The sequence below is a fragment of the Cnephaeus nilssonii genome, assembly GCF_951640355.1.
Source record: "Cnephaeus nilssonii genome assembly, chromosome: 22".
In the NCBI taxonomy this organism is placed as follows: domain Eukaryota; kingdom Metazoa; phylum Chordata; class Mammalia; order Chiroptera; family Vespertilionidae; genus Cnephaeus; species Cnephaeus nilssonii.
The window spans coordinates 11,884,786-11,904,605 of record NC_137093.1 but is presented as its reverse complement, the minus strand read 5'-3'; the positions used below and the strand labels follow the sequence as shown (position 1 = coordinate 11,904,605).

The window sequence follows — 19,820 nt, the reverse complement described above, 5'->3', positions numbered from 1 at the left end:
AGGGAACAGAGACCCAAAAGTGGTATGTGGTACCTTTAACACAGCCACATTTTTGGAATCTGCAGGGTATTTCCCTGAGCAGTTGTTTTGGGGAGACTGAGGACTGGGGCTGTGTTCTGAAGCACACGGAGAGGCCTGCCCGGAGTTTGGGCCATCACGACCTGAGAAGAACAGAGACCCTGCTGAGGGACAGGGCCGGAGGGGGGCTCGGCCAGGCTGTGCCTGCCGCAGTCCTCACACACGAAGGGAACCCCCAGCAAGTCCCAAGACGCAGAAACCCCTCTTCAGCCTCCCACCGTGGCCCCCAAGCAAAAACCAAAGAATCCTGCAGCAGCATGCCTGCTGCTTTTCTGCTCCTGGGCTTTATCCTGCCTGCATCGCCCACTTTCCCAGCCTGGGCCACCAGCAGGCTTATGAGACCTCGCTGCTCGGCCTGTAAGCCCAGGCTCAATCCTGGGGCACCCTTGGGGGCCTCCCCAATCCAGGAGTGGGCCAGCTCCTTTCACTCACAAAGTCCCAACTGTCCCAGACACAGTGACCACTCACCAGAGCCCACGATAGCACCCTGGGGACTGCCCCCGTGCAGTGGGGCCTGCTCGCCCTTCACTAGGGAGTCTTGCACTGAGCTTGCAGAGAAGAGCCGGGAGATGGGGCCGGGCTGGCTGCTTGTGACGTGGCCCAGGTCTGTCACTAGGATGCTGCTGTGGAACTCTGTGACTCCAGGAGCCTGGGGTGACACAAGAGAGAGGGGTCACTCCTGACGACCATTATGTTGGGCGAGGGCCGCCCAAGAGCAGGCCATGCTGTGGGTTTAAGGATGCTGAGGTCTGTCCAGGCCCTCACCCTGGCGATGGGAGCAGGCGTGATGACCACATTGGACTGGGACACGGTTGAAGCCAACATCCCTTCTCTCTTCAGAGGGCCTGTCATGATCACTGCTTGTGGCCGTCCTGAGAAGGCAGCTGCCAGAACAAGAAGGTGAGGGGGAGGCCCCAAGCCATGGGGACCTGCTCTCAACGCTGGTGCTAACCCCAGGCCTGGCCAAGCCACAATGGGGTCCCCCAGGAGAAAGATGGGACCCTTTGGCTGCCACTGAGACATAGCTTTCCTCACCGCAGGGCACAGAAAAGACAAAGCCACCAAGGCCCCTGACATGTTTTTGTAATTTCCCTTTGAAGGGGACAGATTACAGACCCAGGAAAGAGATGACCAGGACCATGTGTTTTCCAACTGGATTGAGACTAACTTTAAAGGAACAACACAGAACACAAAACAGACTAGAGCAATCACATGCAGTATTTCACATCATAGTGTGTGTGTGTGTGTGTGTGTGTGTGTGTGTGTGTGTGTGTGTGTGTGATGAATATACAAGTCTTGGGGCCAAGGGAATATCCTGGGGGGGGTGTGGGGGGGTCAGACTCCAGCTTCCCTCCCCACTCACCTTGGGCAATGCAAGCATTCTTCAATACCAAGGACACGGGCTCTGGTTTGGGAGCAGGCACTATTTTGGGGGGCTGCTTGGGCCTCCCTCCAGTCAAGGATACAGGTTTGGGATGCACAAAAGTTAAACGGGGTTGCGGAGGCCCCACAGCTGGCTGCTGAGTGGCTGGAGACAGTGCCAGGCCACAGGGGGATGCTGAGGGGGTGGGGTGGTGAGTGGTGATGATAAGGCCCTGGCTCTGGCTGAAGGTGGTGGCAGAGGCATCGTGCGTGAGAGTGGTGGAAGCCGTGTGGGTAATGACAGCAGGGGACTTGCTGGCTCCAGAAAACTTCTGTGGCTGCAGGAAGGTGGGTGGGGTTGGGGGGTTCAGGGGGGTGGCAGAAGGAGGGGCTAGTGGCACAGCAGGAGGAGCCGGCACCGGGGTGGGGCTGGGTGAGAGCACAGGCATGGTGAACACGGGGAGGAAAGGCTGTGGGACACTCAGAGGGGGCGTTGAGGGACCAAAGTCTGCGGGCTGGATGAAGGGGTTCTCAGGCTGGGAAGTGCGTTCACAGCCCGGCCTATCTGTGGGGTCCAGGGCAGTGGCTGCGGGGGATGCGATGAGGCTGTCAGGGAGGCTCACGGTGGGGAGAGAGGTGGTGGACAGGATGCTCTCCTGCGAAGGGAAGAGAAAGGAGGAAAAAATACTGGGATCACACAACTCGCCATCACTTTCTGTTGCTACACTCCACAAGGTCCAACAATGTCTGCCGGGACCTGAGATGAACCCCTGGACAGAGGGACAAAGGCGCTTCTCCCATCCCATTACTGCTGATCTGGGGGACGGATCTGTGTCTCCCAGATGTCGACAGGGGTCTTGTTTCCCTTAGAAACTAAATGATAACACAGGGCTCAGACAAAGTGACTGTCTGCACACAGCTGGCTCTCGGCCTGGGAATATCTTGTTTCTGAAGTCCAGCAGGGGTCCCCAAAAGTCCCTGCCATCTTCTGTTACAGAGCAGAGGCAGCCTGGATCCCAGCTGCTCATGGGGTCCCCTCAGGACAGTTTCGTATATCAACTTCCAGAAAGGTCACCTCTTCCTAAAAGGGAAATGCTATAAGGAATCAACTGCTCAGATCTCAATCTCTTCAGAGGAAAGTCTTCCCAGAGCCAGATGGGAGAAGATGGGCCAGGTTACTGGTGTCTCACTGCACACAGGCACCAGCCTGAGAGCCCCTTCAGGGCAAGGCCCAGCCTCACTCGGTAACCAATCTCCGGTGATTGCTGAGCAAAAACTAAAAGAAATACACAGAACTTCTTTTCATTAGCAACCCACATTTTTCTTTGCTGTCTTGCTTACTTTGTCTTAAATGGTCAGAACAGAGCTCACTGCACACAGGTTACCTGGAGCCTTAGGTAGGAGCATATGTTTATGGAGTCGGTCTCCCACCGCGTGAATCTCCAGGATGCTTTCGGGGGGGGCTAGCATAATTTCTTGTGATCCAGCAGCCCCTAGCACTTTGCTCATGACTGTGTGGTCATGTCATTAGCCTAGCCACGACTGCAGAGGTTTCATGACCAGCCCTGTGCCCCTCCCCCAGCTCCTTCTACCTGAGCAGGTGGGCTGTTGGGATCTGGTGCAGATGTTGAGGCAGGTGCAGACAGCATGGAGCCAAAAATGGAGCGGCTGGAAGAGAAGAGTTCTGAAAGACAACATCGGGGCTTTTGAGCTCCGTGTGTCTGTCACTTCCTTGAATTAAAATGCAAACAAATCAGGCACTGAACCCCACCTTACCCAGAGGAATGCCCTGGCCAGAGGGCATTTCCCCTGAGGTAACTCTGCAGAAAGAGGCCCTCTGATTGGAACCACACCTGATGGCAACTAGTGTGAGCTCTGAAATACTCCCAGGCCTGGAGTTTCACCAGCTCTTACAATGGTGGGAGCTCAAGAACTAGCTTTAACTGCAGGAAACTGTGGGGAGGTGGCCGTGTCACTGGCGCCCTCTGCTGCCTAGAGGGAAAACTGCTCACAATCATGGTCAAACCAGAGGCTCTTGAGACTGAGAATGAGAAGACCAATTCCCACGACAGCAATGCCCCAGAGAAACTTGCAGACTTTGCAGCTACAACCAAAAAAGAAAGTAGTGCTGGGGAAGTTCTAAGTCCTCCCTGCTCCCTTTCCCACTCTAACAGTTCCCTCTATGAAAGGGAAGCACCAGTCTGCTTTGTCCTGGGTGAAGGAGATGCAGGTGGCCATGCCCTCTCTGCTCATGTCCTCACCTTGGAAAGGTTCAAAAGTGTCCATGAAGTCCAGATTGGGCTGCAAAGGAATCAGCCCCGGCTGAATCATGTCTGCATTTCCCAGATGTGCTGTAAGGATCAGAAAGGAGACAGAGCAATGACTTTGCCTTCTCAAAGTTGTAGGAACATATAAAAGGCCTGGTCCTGCTCAAATTCTAGATTCTTCCAAGAAGAAATGTAGGCAACTGGCTGGGATTTCTACCTTCTTGTGGGTTCATGGCCATTCTCAGAATGCAAAAAAGAATGTGAGTTTTTGCAAGAAAGGTCAATTGAGTATCAAGAATGGACACTCCCAGAAATCATGAACAGTTCAGCAGAGGTCCCCCACCCCCTGTTCCAATTCTCATTCTGTGGGCTCTTCGCTGACGGGTGAACTGGACAACCTCTCAGGCCCGATGAGAGGTCATGCCCAGGAGTGCTTCTCATCTTCTTCAGAGTGAGTCACAGGCCCTGTCACTTGGGCTAGGCACACATCCTTTGCTAAGGGGACAGAATCAGAAATGTGAAACTGATTCAGATCACACCCCCGCTGTTTCTCACAGTGATACCATGGGCCTGACAGCTCCTAGGTAGACTCAATTTGTAGTCCCCACCCACTCAATACATGTAGCGGTCAGATGTCATTGAGGTTGGTCAATCTTCCTTCTTACCGCCTGCTCTAAACAAGTGACATGCAGCTGCTCAGAGATGGCCCTGGGGTGAAGCCTGCCCCAGGGAGGCCTGACAGAGAAGGAAACCAGCCAGGCACTCAAAGTCAGGGATCTGGGGGTGGGTTACCTATTTCCCGTGGGTTGGGCCAGGCCACCGGTGGGTGTGAGGAGAGTGTGGAGAAAAGTGTGTCGCTGAATTCTGACATGAGCATGTCTGTGTCCAGCAGTGGGTCCTCCTCCATTGGGACTGGGGTCTTCCATCCATCCCGATGTTTGTGCCAATAAAGCATGTCATCTTCCTACCGCCAACAGAGGGGATGGAGAAGTCGAACAGGTGGTGGTGGACTCAGAGCTCCCAACCATGTTGTGCTGGGGACATATGCCCCCTATTCTACAGAGCGGCAGGGGCTGCTGCAAAGAACATGAGTGGGTGCAGAACTGAGGGGAGAAACCCCTGCAGCCCACCCAGCAGAGAACTGGCCCCTTTCCTCAGCCCTTCAATCCTTCATGTGAGAAGGCAGTGGCCCCTCCGTTAGCCGCAGGGAGAGTCCATGTTCCCAACCTCCTCTGATGTGGGGCTCACTTGTCAAGCCATCCAAGTTATTGCTGTTTCTTGTCAAAAGGGGGTTCCCTATGGGAGTCCTCACATCCCCAAGCTCCCTCACCTGGGCCAGGCTGGAGAGGTCCTCATCCTTGTGCTGCTGTAACTATGGAGAAAAGGAGACAAGCTGGTCACCCAGGGCCCCAGGAAGAGATGAGGCCCTCAGCCTCTCCTCCCTAAAAGAGTGTGGACTCCGGAAACATCTAGGCATCCTCTCTCTGGGGGGCAGGTGGGGAGAGAGTCCTGCTCCCTGCCACCCCCAGGCAATGCCCGGCAGAGGAGATTCCTGACCAGTGTTTGTGGATCAAAGAGCCTGTTCACAGATGGAGAAGCTGACAGCAAAGATCACGGCCACAGCAGGCCCATCACTCGGAAAGCTAGAACGCTCGTTCCACGGGCAGCTATGGAGCTGCAGCCTCAGGGCCAGTGTTTGAACGCAGGACTCGGTCCCTTCCTTCCTCTGGGGCCACTTCCCCAACATGCTCTTTTTGGAGCCCAAGCCAGTTACCCTTTTCTTGAAGTAGGTTCTCCACTTGTGATATTCCCGGATCACGATCTCAATGCGGCTTTTCCAGTACTTCCCTTCTGTGGTGATGGCCTGTGAGAGAGAAGCAGGTCAGCAGGGAAAGATGGCACCGCGGTACGTCAGCAGAAGTCACCCAGGAACAGAGCCATGTCTGACGCCAGGTTGGAAGTCAGCCTGGGCAATCCAGTTCGCAGCCCGCCATAGTCCTAGACTTCATTCACAAAGTGTGTCCCCCTCTTCTGGGCTGCAAGTGGCCTCTAACTGAAGATGCAATAGCCAAGGGGGCTTCGGCAGCACGGGTCCTGAGGGTCTGGATTGGATGGGGTCAGACAGAATGCTCCATTCGGGTGCTGAGGAGCCCTACAGAGACCCAGGGGTAACACCCAAATGCATGTTTCCAATAGCCACTACTACATTGTGCTGGGGACATATGGCCCCCTATTCTATAGAGAGGCAGGGGCTGCCCACAGAATGTGAGTGGGTGCAGAATTGAGGGGAGAAACCCCTGCAGCCCACCCAGCAGAGAACTAACCCCTTTCCTCAGCCCTTCAATCCTTCATGTGAGAAGGCAGTGGCCTCTCCTTTAGCTCAAGGGCCTTATAAGGAGCCCAAATTCCTCCCTGTTGACTTCAAGAAACACTGCAGTCACAGGAAAGTAGAGGGTAAGGCCCAACTGGAAAGTCCCTCAGTCCCTGGGTCAGCCCACTCTGAGAAGGGGAGCCACCTGCTTTCCACATCCCCATGGCTTCTCAAGGTCACAATAGCTGACAGGACAGCGCAGCCCCAGCATGCTGCCCTGTGGTCTCCCCATGGGGAACCCAACCCTGGCTCCCAGCCCTCATGAGTCGTCTCCTCCTGAGTGAGAGCGAGTTCCTTTCCCGGCCACCCATGCTCACTGCCATTTACCTCTGGCCGGCGATGCTCATCCACTTCCACAGAGCCGTCTAGTGGAGTGACGAAGTGGCATACGGGATTTTTTCGCTTCTCCAAATCTGGGCAGAGAGGGGGTAAGACATCATCACTGTGACCAAGACCCCTGAAGGAAACGTGCCCCTTGGTCCACACCCCTCCCCTGTGGTGGGACCCTCTCACGTGTGTTCTTTCATTCTCTTTCCCTTGGGAAACAAGATTTCAGACAAACAAAGGGATCCAGGTTAAAGAGAAAGAATGTGTCAATATGGCGTGGGTAAGAAAGGGAAACGCCAGGCTAACACCAGGGTGGCCCAAGCATGCCAATCTCCTGCAAAAGTCACCCAGGCCAGCTGGAGACAGAACAAGGCTGGACCTGCATTTTCTTAGACCTGCTGAAAGTGGGAACTGTTCCCTGATGCTTCAAATGTCACCTGTCTGCTACACCCTTTCTGATTCCCCTGAAAAGAACAAACCCCTCCATCCGCCTCTGCCTTTTTGACATTGGGCCCTGGTGTCTATCATAACAGTGGGCAACTGTGTTGTAAGCAACCAGCTAACACATCTGTCTCCTGCAGACAACGGGCACCTTCACAACACAGACCACCTGGTTGGCCCCCTGTGCCTGATGGCGGAGAAGTGTCCAGTTCACTAGGATTTGGCTTGGTTTTCCTGTCTCTGCAGACTGCCCAAAAGAGGCTTCTCTTTGAGGCACAATTTCCAAGGGTGGGCTCTGGAGCCCAAGGTGCACAGGCCTCCAGGTGGAAGAACCTGGAGGGCCATCCCCACAGGCCTGGGGGCCCCTGCAGCCTCCTTCCTGCCCCAGCTCCCAGGAGGCCCCAGCTCACTTGGCACTCACACTGCATGTACCACGCCCGCCAGATGGCGTTATTGAGCCGGATCTTGTCTCTCCACTGGAGCTTCAGGCCCTTGAAATTCTTCCACTTGGGAGACACCAACTTCCCACTGAAAGGCAAGAAAGAGGGAAACTCGTTGGTTCCTCTGAAAATGAAGTGACATCAGAAAGTGCCACCTGATCATTCCAGGCCCCCAAATTCTGGATTAATCCATTACAAGTCACAGGTGAGATTGATAGAATATGTAAGTCCCCCTGGGACCTCTCCCAAGTGACGTGGAGTTGAGGTGTTGGGATGATGGCCATGGGTTGTTAACTGTTGAAGCAGGCTGAGGGCACGATTCATTATCCTATTCTGTTTATTTTTTGCATATCTTTAAAATTTTCCATAATTAAAAGTTAAAAAGAAATCTGTTGTTCGCAATATATGTAAGTATTAAGTCACATTGTACACCTTAAACTTACACAATGTTACCTGTCAATTATAACTTAATGAAGCTGAAAAAAGAAATCTGTTGACCACTGAATGAAAGCCAAGCTCCTTTAACCTAGTCTTAGCCCACCTCCCCACAAGGTACTTACAACAGGCCTCTGAACCTGTGGGGCGCTCTCCTGCCTCCAGGCCTCTGCACACATGGTCCTCACTCCTCACGGAGCTCCCTGTGCCCCTGCCCACCTGTTCAGCCTTCAAAACACTGCTCCATCACCATCTCCTCCGAGCAGGCACTGAGACCTCCCAGAGCACAGCTCACACCTCAAAGACCACTCACCCATAGCCCCCAGAACAATGTCTGTGCCCACATCTCCCTCCAATAGACAGACTGCAGCTTCTAGAGGGAGGGCCCTTTAGGCTTCCCTCACCCTAAGCACCTAGCACAAAACTTGGCACATAGCAGGGGCTCAGGTAGTAATTCTTCATTAATGAGTTAAAGCGCTTGCAAAGCAAGCTAACAACAGGCAAGGAACGTTCTCTGGAGGCACAGCCTCCTCGGACAGCTTAGTTTTCCAAGGGCTCTGCCAGGAGCCTCCTCTGAGCAGCTGGCACAGGGCTCCTCTTTTTCAGATGGCTTGAGCTAGGCAAGGGGCTATTTTTGGCTCATACCAAACGGGGTTCTCTGGGTCCTCCTGACTGCAGGTCACAGCCCTTTCCCTTTTCCAGACCCACTCAGAAAGCTCAAGTGACAGAGACATGCCAATAGCTCAACAGCTGAGGTCTTCAAAGACAGTACCCACGCAATAAACCTGAGCTGAACCTGAAAACCTGGGTTACGAAGCAAAAGGCTGTGCACCTGGCAAAACCTCATGGCTCCCTTTACCCACCCAGCACGGGGCCAGGCTGAGAATCACAGAATCACATCAGCCAGAAAGCTGTGACCCCCCCAGAGAGAAAATGTCACAGCATTCTCCTAGAATCAGCGGGACAGACAGAGAGCAGCAGCCTCAGCTCAAAGAATGAGGGCCTTCAAAAACAGTTACACACCTTCTTCCTCTTTCAACCTCATCCAATGGCACTCTGAACCCACGCCCCACTGCTCAGCTTTCACCCCAGTTCAACAGCCAGCAGCTGCAGTGTGTCAGAGACTCTACTGCATAACTGCATCCTAACTGAACTTTCACGGTCACTTAACTCTTCTGGCACCCATTTCCTGGGTAAGATCATAATAATACTATCACCTCCAGAGTGATTTAATAGGGATTAAATGTGTGTACACACACACACAATGGGTGAACCCTAAAGCAAAATGTAAGATATTAATAACCATCTCAGTGATTTAGATTTACGTTATTACTGAAAGGCCTGATTTTAACACATCCTGACTTGAAAAGGCCTCTCTTTTGTGCCACTATTGTCATGTGACTCTTCCTCTTCTACAGGAGGAAAAAGGTGACACCCACATGCCCACTCTCAATACCATGAACAAGGACCTGGGCAAAGGTTTATCCTGAATTCCATATGGCTGTAGAACCACTTGCTTCTTGTTTCCTCATCTGACAAGTCTACTCTGTGCCGTGCGTGAGCTAAGAATGAGGAATGGGATGGATGAGGCAGATGAAGTCCCCAGAGGCCCAAGTGCTGAGTGTTGTGAAGAAGAGCAGAGGACTCTGGGAGCATACAGTCAGCATAACTGACCAGTTTGCCAGTCAGGAGAGGCTTTCTGGAGGAGGTGACACCTAAGCCAAGGCCTAGAGGATAAGAAACCTTTAAATAAACCAAGGAGAGGGGGAGAGGCCGTTCCTGCTGCCTGGCCTGCCATGGCCCCGAGGTGAGCAGGAACACACCTGGCCAATGCAGCGGAGAACACCCAGCATGGCCGGAGCCTGTGGGGGTGGGTGCGGCGCTACCAGACAGACCAGGCTGGAGAGCAGAGTACGTCCCAGAGTGCATCAGTCCCACAGCGGGCAAAACCAACCCGCTTCCCCCACCTCCCCAAGATCTGTCAGCAACCTGATGCCTAACCAGGCAGGTGGTTCCAGGAATAAAAACAACAGAAAATGGTCCCTATTTCTTTATTTCCTGAAGGGGGAAAATATCCAAAACTTTCCTATAACTGATAGTTTCTTCACATTAAAGCCCAGGATAAAAAGCCCCTTTCTATGTTGCTGGATCCCGACCCAGCATTTGCCACCTGCAGAGATGGTGCAGAAGACACAAGCAGGAGAAGGGCGATAATGGAAAGTGGGGGCTCCTGGGAAGAGAACCAGCTTTGGTGCCCTGCAGTGTTTGGTGAAGAACTAACCACTGGGCTTAACAACAAACCCAACCTTATTGCTACTCTGTTACCGAGGACAAAGCAGGGCAACCTGAGCATAACAGCATCTTCTCAGAGAAGTGAGGTCACCCGGCCGGCTTCAGTTACTTACAGTGAAGGGGGTGGGGAGATGCAGAGAGAGATCAAACCCTGTGAGCTGGAAACCAAACCTGACAGGGTGTAGTTTGGGGGTTCTCATCTTCTTCCTCCTCTCTTGCTGAAATGTTTCACTTTTCCTTGATATTTATGTCAAATGTGGTCAAACTTCAGCAGGAGTGTGTCAAATTTCAGAGCACAAACTGCTATTACACGCCTCTTCCCCCCCGCCCCCCCCCGATTTCTGTAATATCTCAAAAGCCAACAGGTGGCGCTCAACCAACACAAAGAAGAGTCTGAGTCCCACCCACAGAAGTAGAGGGTAGGGTGAAAGGAGAGGTCCTGGATGTTTTCATGGTGGCTGACCACCCCTCCTCCACGGCCATTTCAAGACAAGAGCTGAAGAAGCGATACACGCAGCTCTGTGGTAGCAAGGATTCCACAGGCAAACTGTTAGGAAACGGGGGGCTACATTTCTGTAAGTTTCTTTAGTGACGGGCTTCTCAGAGCCTTTTGTGTGCTGATGTCACTGTCAATCTGAAAGGTGGGATAGAGGAGACATTCCCTATGCCGACAGCCACAGACCAAACCTGGACGGGGACCCTTGTTACAGGGCTACCCGGAGTCCAGTTTCCCATGCAACGGGCCAGGAAAGGCTGGCTGGCTGCTCTAAAAAGTCCTGAGGCCTGCAGAGTTTAGCAGAGCTCCCTAGAGCGGTACCCCAGAAAGCACCTATGGTGCGGCTTCTGTTCCCCAGGCCCTGCCCCAGCTTAATTAGTCTTCCAGACATGGATACCTCTTAGTCTGACTCAGGATTATCCCTCTTCCTTCATTGAAGTGTAACCAGAAACACAGAATGAAAGTTTCTGAGACCACTGGCTTCCCCCAGACAGATCAAAGACCTCCTATGGCCTTAGCTTCCCAAACCTGCCCCTCCCATATGCCTGTGTAGGTCCTGGGGCTTCCCAGACAGAACAATGAGCCTGGCTTCACCGCACGCCCTCCCACTCAGACCATGGGAAGGTCAAGGCCTATGTCTGACTCATCCCAGCACAGTGCCTGGCACCTGGGAAGTGCTTTTAAATATGGAGTTACTAAGTGAATGCTAAACTTTTCCATAAAGCAAACTCATACTCACCCTGCCATGCCACCCTTCCTAGAAGGCAGATTCATGACATGAAACAGGAAGTTCACAGTACAACAAAGGTCCCTCTGAAAACTGTTGGTTAGAACTAGCAGACCGAATTCTTCAGAGGTCTGGCAAGAGACTGCTCTGGAATGGAAATTAAAGGGCAAGCCTTGCACAGACTGGAGCTGGAATTAAGAACAGGGAAGGGTGGGGCTGGGGCTGGGGCTGGGGCTGGGGCGGGGACTTGGGATTCTGTAGGTCCCAGGTAGAATTAGGTCCTACTCCTAGTCAGCCTATCACGATAGGTCCCAGAACAGTGGTGGAGGCCACTTGTTTGTTCATTTGACCGTACTTGCTTGTTATGGGACAACATTTCTTTGCCATTCCTGATGCTTCTTAGATGCCCAGTAGCAAAATATCCCTAGCGCTGCCTCCCCCTCACTCTCTCCCAGCTAGGTAGAGTGGGCATGTCACCAGTGAGTGTAAGAGGAGCTGGTGTGGGTGGTCTGGGCTCTTTCCCTCCTCTTGGGAGCAAGCTGCCCACCAAGGGCCCACACTGGTCAGGCTTTGCTCCTGCATAGTGAAACACTATGGGGCAATTAAAAACCAACACACATTTCTTTGTACTGACATACAGGCAAGATCGTGGTTACCTGCATTAAGTGGGGGGAAAACCGAAGTGCAAGATATGTAGTATGGCCACGATTTGTACTTTCAGCAGGGAGATATGCACAGACACACAGGAAGGAAGGGAGGGAGATAGAGAGCAAGGGAGGGAGGGTCAGAAAGACAGTCAGTCAGGCTCAGGAAAGATAGGCAAAAAACAGGTAGCAGTGAAACTGACTTTCATTTGGAGAAGTGAATTAAGGGAGTCAGTCAGAGACTTAGTTTTCATTGTTTAATGTTTTATACTGTTTAAATATAACATATGCATGTGTTATATTTTCAAAATAAACAAGGAAATAGGATCAGGGACAACCCAAGACCTTACAGGGCTTCTAGTTAATTGGAGAAGACAACTAATCACACGAGCAGATGGAAAATTTGTGCCTGTCAATTTTGTGCAAGAGATCCAAATATGAGGATAATGGCTATTAAGCAGTTTCTCTAATGAGTGAGTAGATGAATAATGCTCAGTCAGATTGGTCCTCTTCCAGGACTCTGATTTTTCTTCAAAAGAGTGGTCTCTATTGGCCTTTCCTGGGATTGGGCTTGGTTCCACAGGCTGCTAGGAGCCAAAACTAACAGGCTCCAGACTGACAGGTTCACTGAGGTGCCAAGGCATGGGGCGCAGCCACGGGCGAGGCAAGACAGGAGAGGGCAATCGCCTGGAGCTGTGGGCCCTCCACCCTGGGTCCAGCCCAAGCAGAGCCTCCTCCCAGAGGAAGCTTGTGAGGTTTTCAGGTCTGGCTCCCATACCTGGGCATGGGTCCTCCCTGCTGAGCCCGGAATTCATTGTCGTGGTTACTTGGTGTCAATTCTGGGGCCTCGTGTATCACTGATTCACATCCAATCCTGTGCTAGTATTACAGTGCTTTAATAATTACAATTTGTGATGTACTTTACCATCTAGTATCTACGTAAGGATAGTCCCATCATTTTTTAAAGAAATTTTTAGAATACTTGCCTATTTATCCTTCCATGGGAACTTTATGATCATTCTGTAAAATCTCAAAAGAAAACTATTTTAGTGTTTTGACTGGGATTGCACTTAATTCATAAATTAATGTGGGCAACATGGACCCATCCAACTAGGTCATTATCATCCTAGGTCAGTGTATGTTTCTCCACTTATCCAAGCTGGTTAACTTACTTAGAGTCAGAGGAATCTGAAGCTGTGTGGTATTCCATAAGCTTCTTCACATATGTCCCTTCTCATTTCTAATCATAATACTTTCATTAACATTGAAAAATAATGTAAAAATAGCCAAAACCGGTTTGGCTCAGTGGATAGAGCGTCGGTCTGTGGACTGAAAGGTCCCAGGTTTGATTCCGGTCAAGGGCATGTACATTGGTTGCGGGCACATCCCCAGTAGGGGGTGTGCAGGAGGCAGCTGGTTGATGTTTCTCTCTCATCGATGTTTCTAGCTCTCTATCCCTCTCCCTTCCTCTCTGTAAAAAATCAATAAAATATATTAAAAAAAGAAAAGAAAAATAATGTAAAAATAAAATACAGGAAGAGAAACCAGCAAGACAGATAAATGCACATAGTTGCATGTGCAAACACAAGCACCATCCACATTTTATTATATTCGACACAGCCCCACCCAAATGATATAGTAACTGCCATCTTCACCTGATCAAAGTGGCTAAGCCACAGACACAAGTGAGGCATTGCCATCACATTCAGTACTAGGAATAACTACCTCAAAGAGCACAGCCTTTCCCTAGCACTTCCATCCTCCTATGGGAAAAGTAATTAATTAGTAGATTCAAATATTCACCAAGGCTTAGACTTTTACATAAAGATTAAAAACACCCCACCCCATTTCAGACATCTGGCTTCAAGAGGAAATAACAGAGGTCTGGGGCCACAATGCACATTTGAGCCAGGACTCTAGAAACTGCTACCAGAGAAGTAATACTAGTAGAAATAGAGCATGTTTGCAAATGTTTCTGAGTTCCTATAAAATCTGGCAAGAAACAAGTGTTATAGTCACCATCATTCGTCATTTTCAAGGCACTGCCAGCTACATCACTTACTTAAAAGGCAGAGAAATCTGAAGCTGTCTGATGCTTTTCAAAGGATAAGGTAACACTCTCCAGGTAGCCAAGATCTATAAATAGGCTTTAAAAGCATTGGCTCCTTTGCTAAAAGTCAGCTTTGACTAATAAAGAAAACCCATGGAATCTGTTCTCTATTAAACATGAAGCCCCAAACCTTAACCTTGACAATAACTATGGTCACAGTGACATTAGAGTAGTTAACTGAAGTTAGTATAAGTACATCTATCAAATTCTAACCTTTCTGGGGCCAGGAGCTGGAGCCCTGTGTTCAGTGGTGCTTAACAAAAGAAACTGGTTGATGTGGCTATGCAAAGCATGAATACTGTGGCCATGACTTTCCCCATGACACGATCCTGATTCGTCTACTCAACTCACTTATTTAGCACTGTTCTCAGTGCTAAGAATAGAGCAGTGAACAAAACCAAGTCTCTAGCCTTATGGAGCTTATATTCTATGGACAGACAACCAAGAATGTGCTATGTCAGAAGTACTCAGTGGTATGGAGCAGAAGCAGGTGGAGAGGGAGCTGGAAGGGCAAAGGGGCATGTGAGCAGATGTGAAAGGGAGACATTGGATGGATCCTGGCTGCTGCCTCAACAAGCCAACTAAACTGCTCGTGCCAAGGATGCTGATAACGTCCACCCTGTCAAATCCAACAGTCACTTTCAGGCCTCACCTGACCAGAGCTCCCTGCAACATCTGACGTTGCTCCTTGGCCCCCATGCCTCACCCCACCCCAGGCCTTCTCTGGACACTCCCGGCCTTCTGGTGACTCCGGCTGCTCCTGTTGAGTCTCTCCTTCACCAGCTTTCCCTCCTCCTTCCCTCAGCCTCTATCTCTGGTGTCCTCGGGACTGATCCTGGGCTCTTCCTATTGTACTCTCCCCTCTGCTCCCTTCCACATGTGTCCTCCAGGCTTACACTAACTGCCCCGATTACTCTCTGGGCTTCTCCCCTCTCCCCTCCTTCCCACCCAGCGAGCCGGAATGCCCTTGATAACGCATGCCTGTTCACATCGCTCCCTAGCTGGAACTCCTTCAGAGGTTTCCCTGCTCACAGACAGAACAGAATCCCTAAATATTCACCAAAGTAGAGTCCCCCCACCCCATGCTGCCCACATCTGGTTTTGACATATCCTCATTCACTTGTCTAACGTTTTCATCTTCCACATATTACCTTCCTGTCGGAGCCCTCCTGGATTGCTCTCAAGGTAAATGATTTCGCTACGCCCTCTCACATCCTGTACCTACCACAATCTGCAGTTACCTATTTATGTGTCTGCTGACAGTCTCCACAACCAGACTGCATTTTCCATGGAGGAGGGACCATTACTGTTCTGTTCGCCAGTACGAACCCGTGCCCAGCACATACCACCACAGCGTATGTGTACAATGAACTCCCGAATGAAACTCCACTGTTGTCCTACTGCCCACAGAGCCCCACTCTTGACTAGAACAGCCCCTGCTCCCTGGCCTTGCCCCATGCCTCCCTTACCGTCCTGCGCCCAATCCTTCCAAGCAGTCCTTCCTGTCAGAGCACAGTTCTCTTTGCCTGAACCTCACACACGCACATGGATGTGTTCTTGTTTGTTTGATCTTGGTTTATGTTCTCCCCCGTCCCACCTTCTTTCCCCTCCCCTCACCATTTAAAATCAGATAACACATCTTTGTAAATTAACTGATTATCAGTTTTTCCAGGTTTGCTTTATTTTAGAGAACACAAAGGAATCGTCCAGATGAAGAGGAGGAGTATATTACAAACGGAATAAGACTAAACCAGGAGTCAGGATCCAGCACTGCAGTCCCAGCTTTGATGCAAAATAGCAGTGAGACTTTAAGTGGGATACCATCTCTGCTCAAAAAGTCATTTCCTCTCCCTGGCTCTCAGTTTCCCTTTTTTAGGAGAGGGAGGGAGGGAGGGAGGGAGGGAGGGAGGGAGGGAGGGAGGGAGGGAGGGAGGAAGACAGAGAGAGAGAGAGAGAGAGAGAGAGAGAGAGAGAGAGAGAGGAAGGAGCTTATCCCAACTTCCTTTCCAGTTCTAAGCTTCGAACTTCCAGAAAGGGAGATGCTGGCACTAAAGAATACAAATGAGAGATCCCCAAAGTAGGTAGGCATGTGGGGTAACAACAGCTGCCATTCAATATAAGAAAGAAGAAAAGGATCTGTAAAACCCCAACACAACCACAGACTTCTGACATCTCTGAGGATGGGATTTTAAAAAGCATGCAAACCAATAAAAAACTGTGTGCAGCCCTCCTCACATAATAAAAATTCAAAAATAAAATCTGCTTTACCTTTGCCTGCTAAAGATAATTTCCCTCCCATCTGCTACTGAGAATCAGCTGTCAGCCTAAATCTCTCCCTCTCTTCACCCTCTTCCCATGCATGCTGTTAACCTTCCAAGTAGCAGGAGTTTGGGTGGGCAGGAGAGCGGGAGACCAACCCACTACATCAAAGGCCAGATCATCTGTCAGGTGGGTCACTATTTCAGAAACACTGTAAGTCTCTACACTGACCTCCCACCAAGATGAGCGCCCCCTACTGCTGACACTATCTCCTGAGATATATGAACATATTACATCTTTATCAGATTCAAAATATCTACATTTTTTTTCTTTGTGATATACTTATTTTCACTATGTCCTTTCTGTCAAAAGTAATAATTTGTTATTCACAAACTCAAACTGAAACACAGGGGTGGAAGATGAAGTTTCAGTTTATGATCACATCCCCATTTTAACTCAGGCCTTACTCACCCTGCTTAGGCATTTCCCATCCTGACTGCTGCAGCAAACGCCTAAAAAGAAAAGTGTGCTCTTATCGCTCCATGAAAGGGTACACACGCCTTTAAAAACCAAGGTCAGGTAGCATATCTTATTCATCACCCTTGCTTCAAGGCCTCCTGGGAAAATAGACAAAAATACAATGACAATATCTAAGGTACAAATAATTTAGCAAACTGCAGAGCAGGGAAAAAGCCAACACAGAAAGTGGTGGACCTTTATTTTCTCAAAACTGCAGTCCCCGATGTGCTGGTGTTTCCCCTCCACATTCACAAACAAAACCAACCAGAGGGCCGGAATGAAAGACTGAACCAAACGGCAAGGAGATTTTGTACTTCCTTATCCTGCAGATGTTTTGGGACCAGTGTGCGTTCTGGGGGGAGGAGGAGAGTAGGGAGAGAGGTACTTATGAACAAAACTTGAGGCCAACCACTTTAACTGTTGTTTAAACTATAGAGTTTCAGAGTCTATGCTATTGCAAGGGCCTGCTCCACTTTCCTGACATAAGGAAGAATTGGCTAACATCTGATTGCTCTCAAGTCAGATTTTACTGAGGAAATCTGATCCTGTCCACTGTGCCGGTCCTCATGTCATAAAAATTCATCTATCACCAGAACCTCAGGCCAGGCCACCCTTCACGGGGAACACAGGGTGCCTTTCAGTGAGGGCTGACTCTGAAGTTCAAGAGCAGCTTTTCTAATCAGAGGCGGCTTTCATAATCACTCTGTTACCGGCTGCTGGCCATGGGAGAGGAGAAGAAATGAGGGTGTCCCCACCTGCCTACGATGTGGCTTTGAGCAGATATCTGGCCTTTCAGAACTTCATTTGGGCGGGGGGGGGAAGGGGGGGAGCGCACGATAACCTATCTGACAGAGCAGAGGCAAGAATTAAATGAAACAAGATATTTAGAATGAACTAATGGTGTCTGGAACACAGGAGGGTCTCAATAAAAGAGATTTGTGCATTCAGCTGACGTTTCCATGACGCTCAGAACTGCTCTGACTCTCTGTGCTGTGATAAAGTGCAATTACAGGCCTCGAGGCCACAGCAGCCAAGTCTCCCAGTGACTGTTCGGGCGAGTGATGAGTCAAGAAAGGTCCTTGGGAGCAGGAGAGAACTACCATTTAGAGATTAGATATGTTTTTCAATGACAGTGCAATCAAATCCCACTCCTATCTGCACAGATACAATCATCTTTCTTTTTTTATTAGCACATTTCACTCTCCATCACAGATGAGTATCTACCTAATAGTTCTTCGACAGGAATGGGAGATGGGGGGTTTTATGGTCGCCCATTACCTGCACTTGCAGTCCCCTTACCCCACCAAGTGCCCTCAGCAAGAAAATGCAGCTGGGGGACGGATTACTCGCCTCCCACATTGGCTCTCGGGTGCACTTCTCCATAATGTCCCTTATCAAGCACTTAGATAGAGCTGGAACACCCAGAAGGGGGCGGGAAAGCGGGATGCCAGGAGGAATGCTGAAATGTTCTAAACCTTGCCAGCGCTCCAGGAGGAAGTGCAAAGGCTGGTGGACTCACATGGTGTGGCTTATTGCTATGGCTCTTTCAGCTCAAAGTCCATAATTCTATGACTCTGTAAGAATAAATAATGAGAAATAGTTACCCTAGAAAATGCTAAGAAGCCCACGTTGAGGTAGTTATAACAAAGAAAAAGGAAAATGCCAAAACGTTTAAATTCCTCAGCTCTTTATAAGGTACAGATAAATGCGTAGAGCCTGCGATCACACCTTGCTTTCCCTACCAGGAAGCAAATGCATCCATACGTACGGAAGAAATCACCTGCAGGCCAGGAGGTGAAACTCCCAGCAACATTCACCTCAGTGCGATGTGTCAGGCTCTTCCCTGAAGACTGGGTGACAAAGCCAGTCTCAGCTCTTGACCTCGGGACCTCACAAGCTAATGGGAAATATAGAACGTCTAGGCTCCCGTGAAGAGTATGGAAACACGGATGGGCACGCAAACGCGCGGTGGGTCCAGGATGTCTTCCTCAAGTAGGATGGTTGAGCTAACCAGGGAAAGGGAATGTGGAGAAAAGGGTTTTAAGCAGAAGGAATAAGAGGTCTTCCTCGAAATACCAGCAGTTTGGCTTCTGGGTCCCCTCCCTACTGCATCCTTAGCTTTGATAAGAGAAGTTAAGGTAAGAGCCACTGATTAGAGCCTTAAGGATCAAAGTCTCAACCTCACTGCTGCCTGTTCCTTGCCAATGCATGGGGTCAGCAGCAGTAGCTGATTCTGGGGAAAAGAAGAGAGAGCTATGAGTTCATCCATTGCTCACATTTAGGGTCAATGTAATTTTTTGAATCTGTAGTCCAAAAAGATGATAGAATAGGAGGAAGAGCTAGCTTGTCGCACCCATTTCTGAAGTCAAGCAGAACAAGAAAGGGGGGAAAGAAGAAACAAAGAAAAGAAGGGGACAGGACTTAGAAAAGGGAAGTTTTGGAAAGATAGCTTTTGTACTATTAGTGGTTCCAGTACATAAAAGTGAAAAACTCTTCTAAATCAAAAAATCAATAAGCGAAGTTACAAGATAATTGCCAAACTGAGGGAGATGGTGAAAAAAACATTAACCTCTAAGGAGTTCTACAGAATTAGTTACGCTCCCCAAGTGACTTAATAATGGCAGAGAGAAAAGCATATCTTTACAAAGAAGACAGCGAAGCAAATGATCAAAGGTGACATTTGCACCTTTGAAGGGACTACCTGTGAAGCACACTCACCAAAAACATTGAACCTAAATGTAATCAAGACTCTGAAGCCTAATATGTGGTTCACAAGAAATCCGGGGGACAGAGCAACATGCTAAACAACACAACAAGAAAACTAATACAGTACATGGGGCATTCTTCAGACAGCTGGACTGGCTGCTTCACAAAGTCAATGCCAAGGGGGAAAAAGCAGAGGGATTATTTTAGATTAAAAAATACTGAAGAGATGAAAACCAAATGCAAAATGAAAGTCTTGACTGAGTGCTGATTCATAAACACTAGTTACAAAAGACAGTCTTAAGAAGACGGGACAAACTTTAATGTAGGCTGTATAGTATATGAATTA

The 19,820-nt window shown here is 49.8% G+C and overlaps 1 protein-coding gene across 1 annotated transcript in view; it reads right to left on the bottom strand.

Annotated features, from left to right (window-relative positions):
• Positions 1-19,820, bottom strand: part of MLXIP (MLX interacting protein) — a 49,241-nt gene that overhangs the window by 8,700 nt on the left and 20,721 nt on the right. The window contains exons 2-12 of the mRNA XM_079762349.1: positions 7,268-7,374; positions 6,406-6,491; positions 5,482-5,571; positions 5,038-5,079; positions 4,500-4,671; positions 3,702-3,791; positions 3,033-3,124; positions 1,442-2,096; positions 844-962; positions 547-727; positions 34-161 (exon numbers count right to left, since the gene is read on the bottom strand). Coding sequence (XP_079618475.1) covers positions 34-161; positions 547-727; positions 844-962; positions 1,442-2,096; positions 3,033-3,124; positions 3,702-3,791; positions 4,500-4,671; positions 5,038-5,079; positions 5,482-5,571; positions 6,406-6,491; positions 7,268-7,374 — 1,762 coding nt within the window. The remainder of the gene's footprint in view (positions 1-33; positions 162-546; positions 728-843; positions 963-1,441; positions 2,097-3,032; positions 3,125-3,701; positions 3,792-4,499; positions 4,672-5,037; positions 5,080-5,481; positions 5,572-6,405; positions 6,492-7,267; positions 7,375-19,820) is intronic.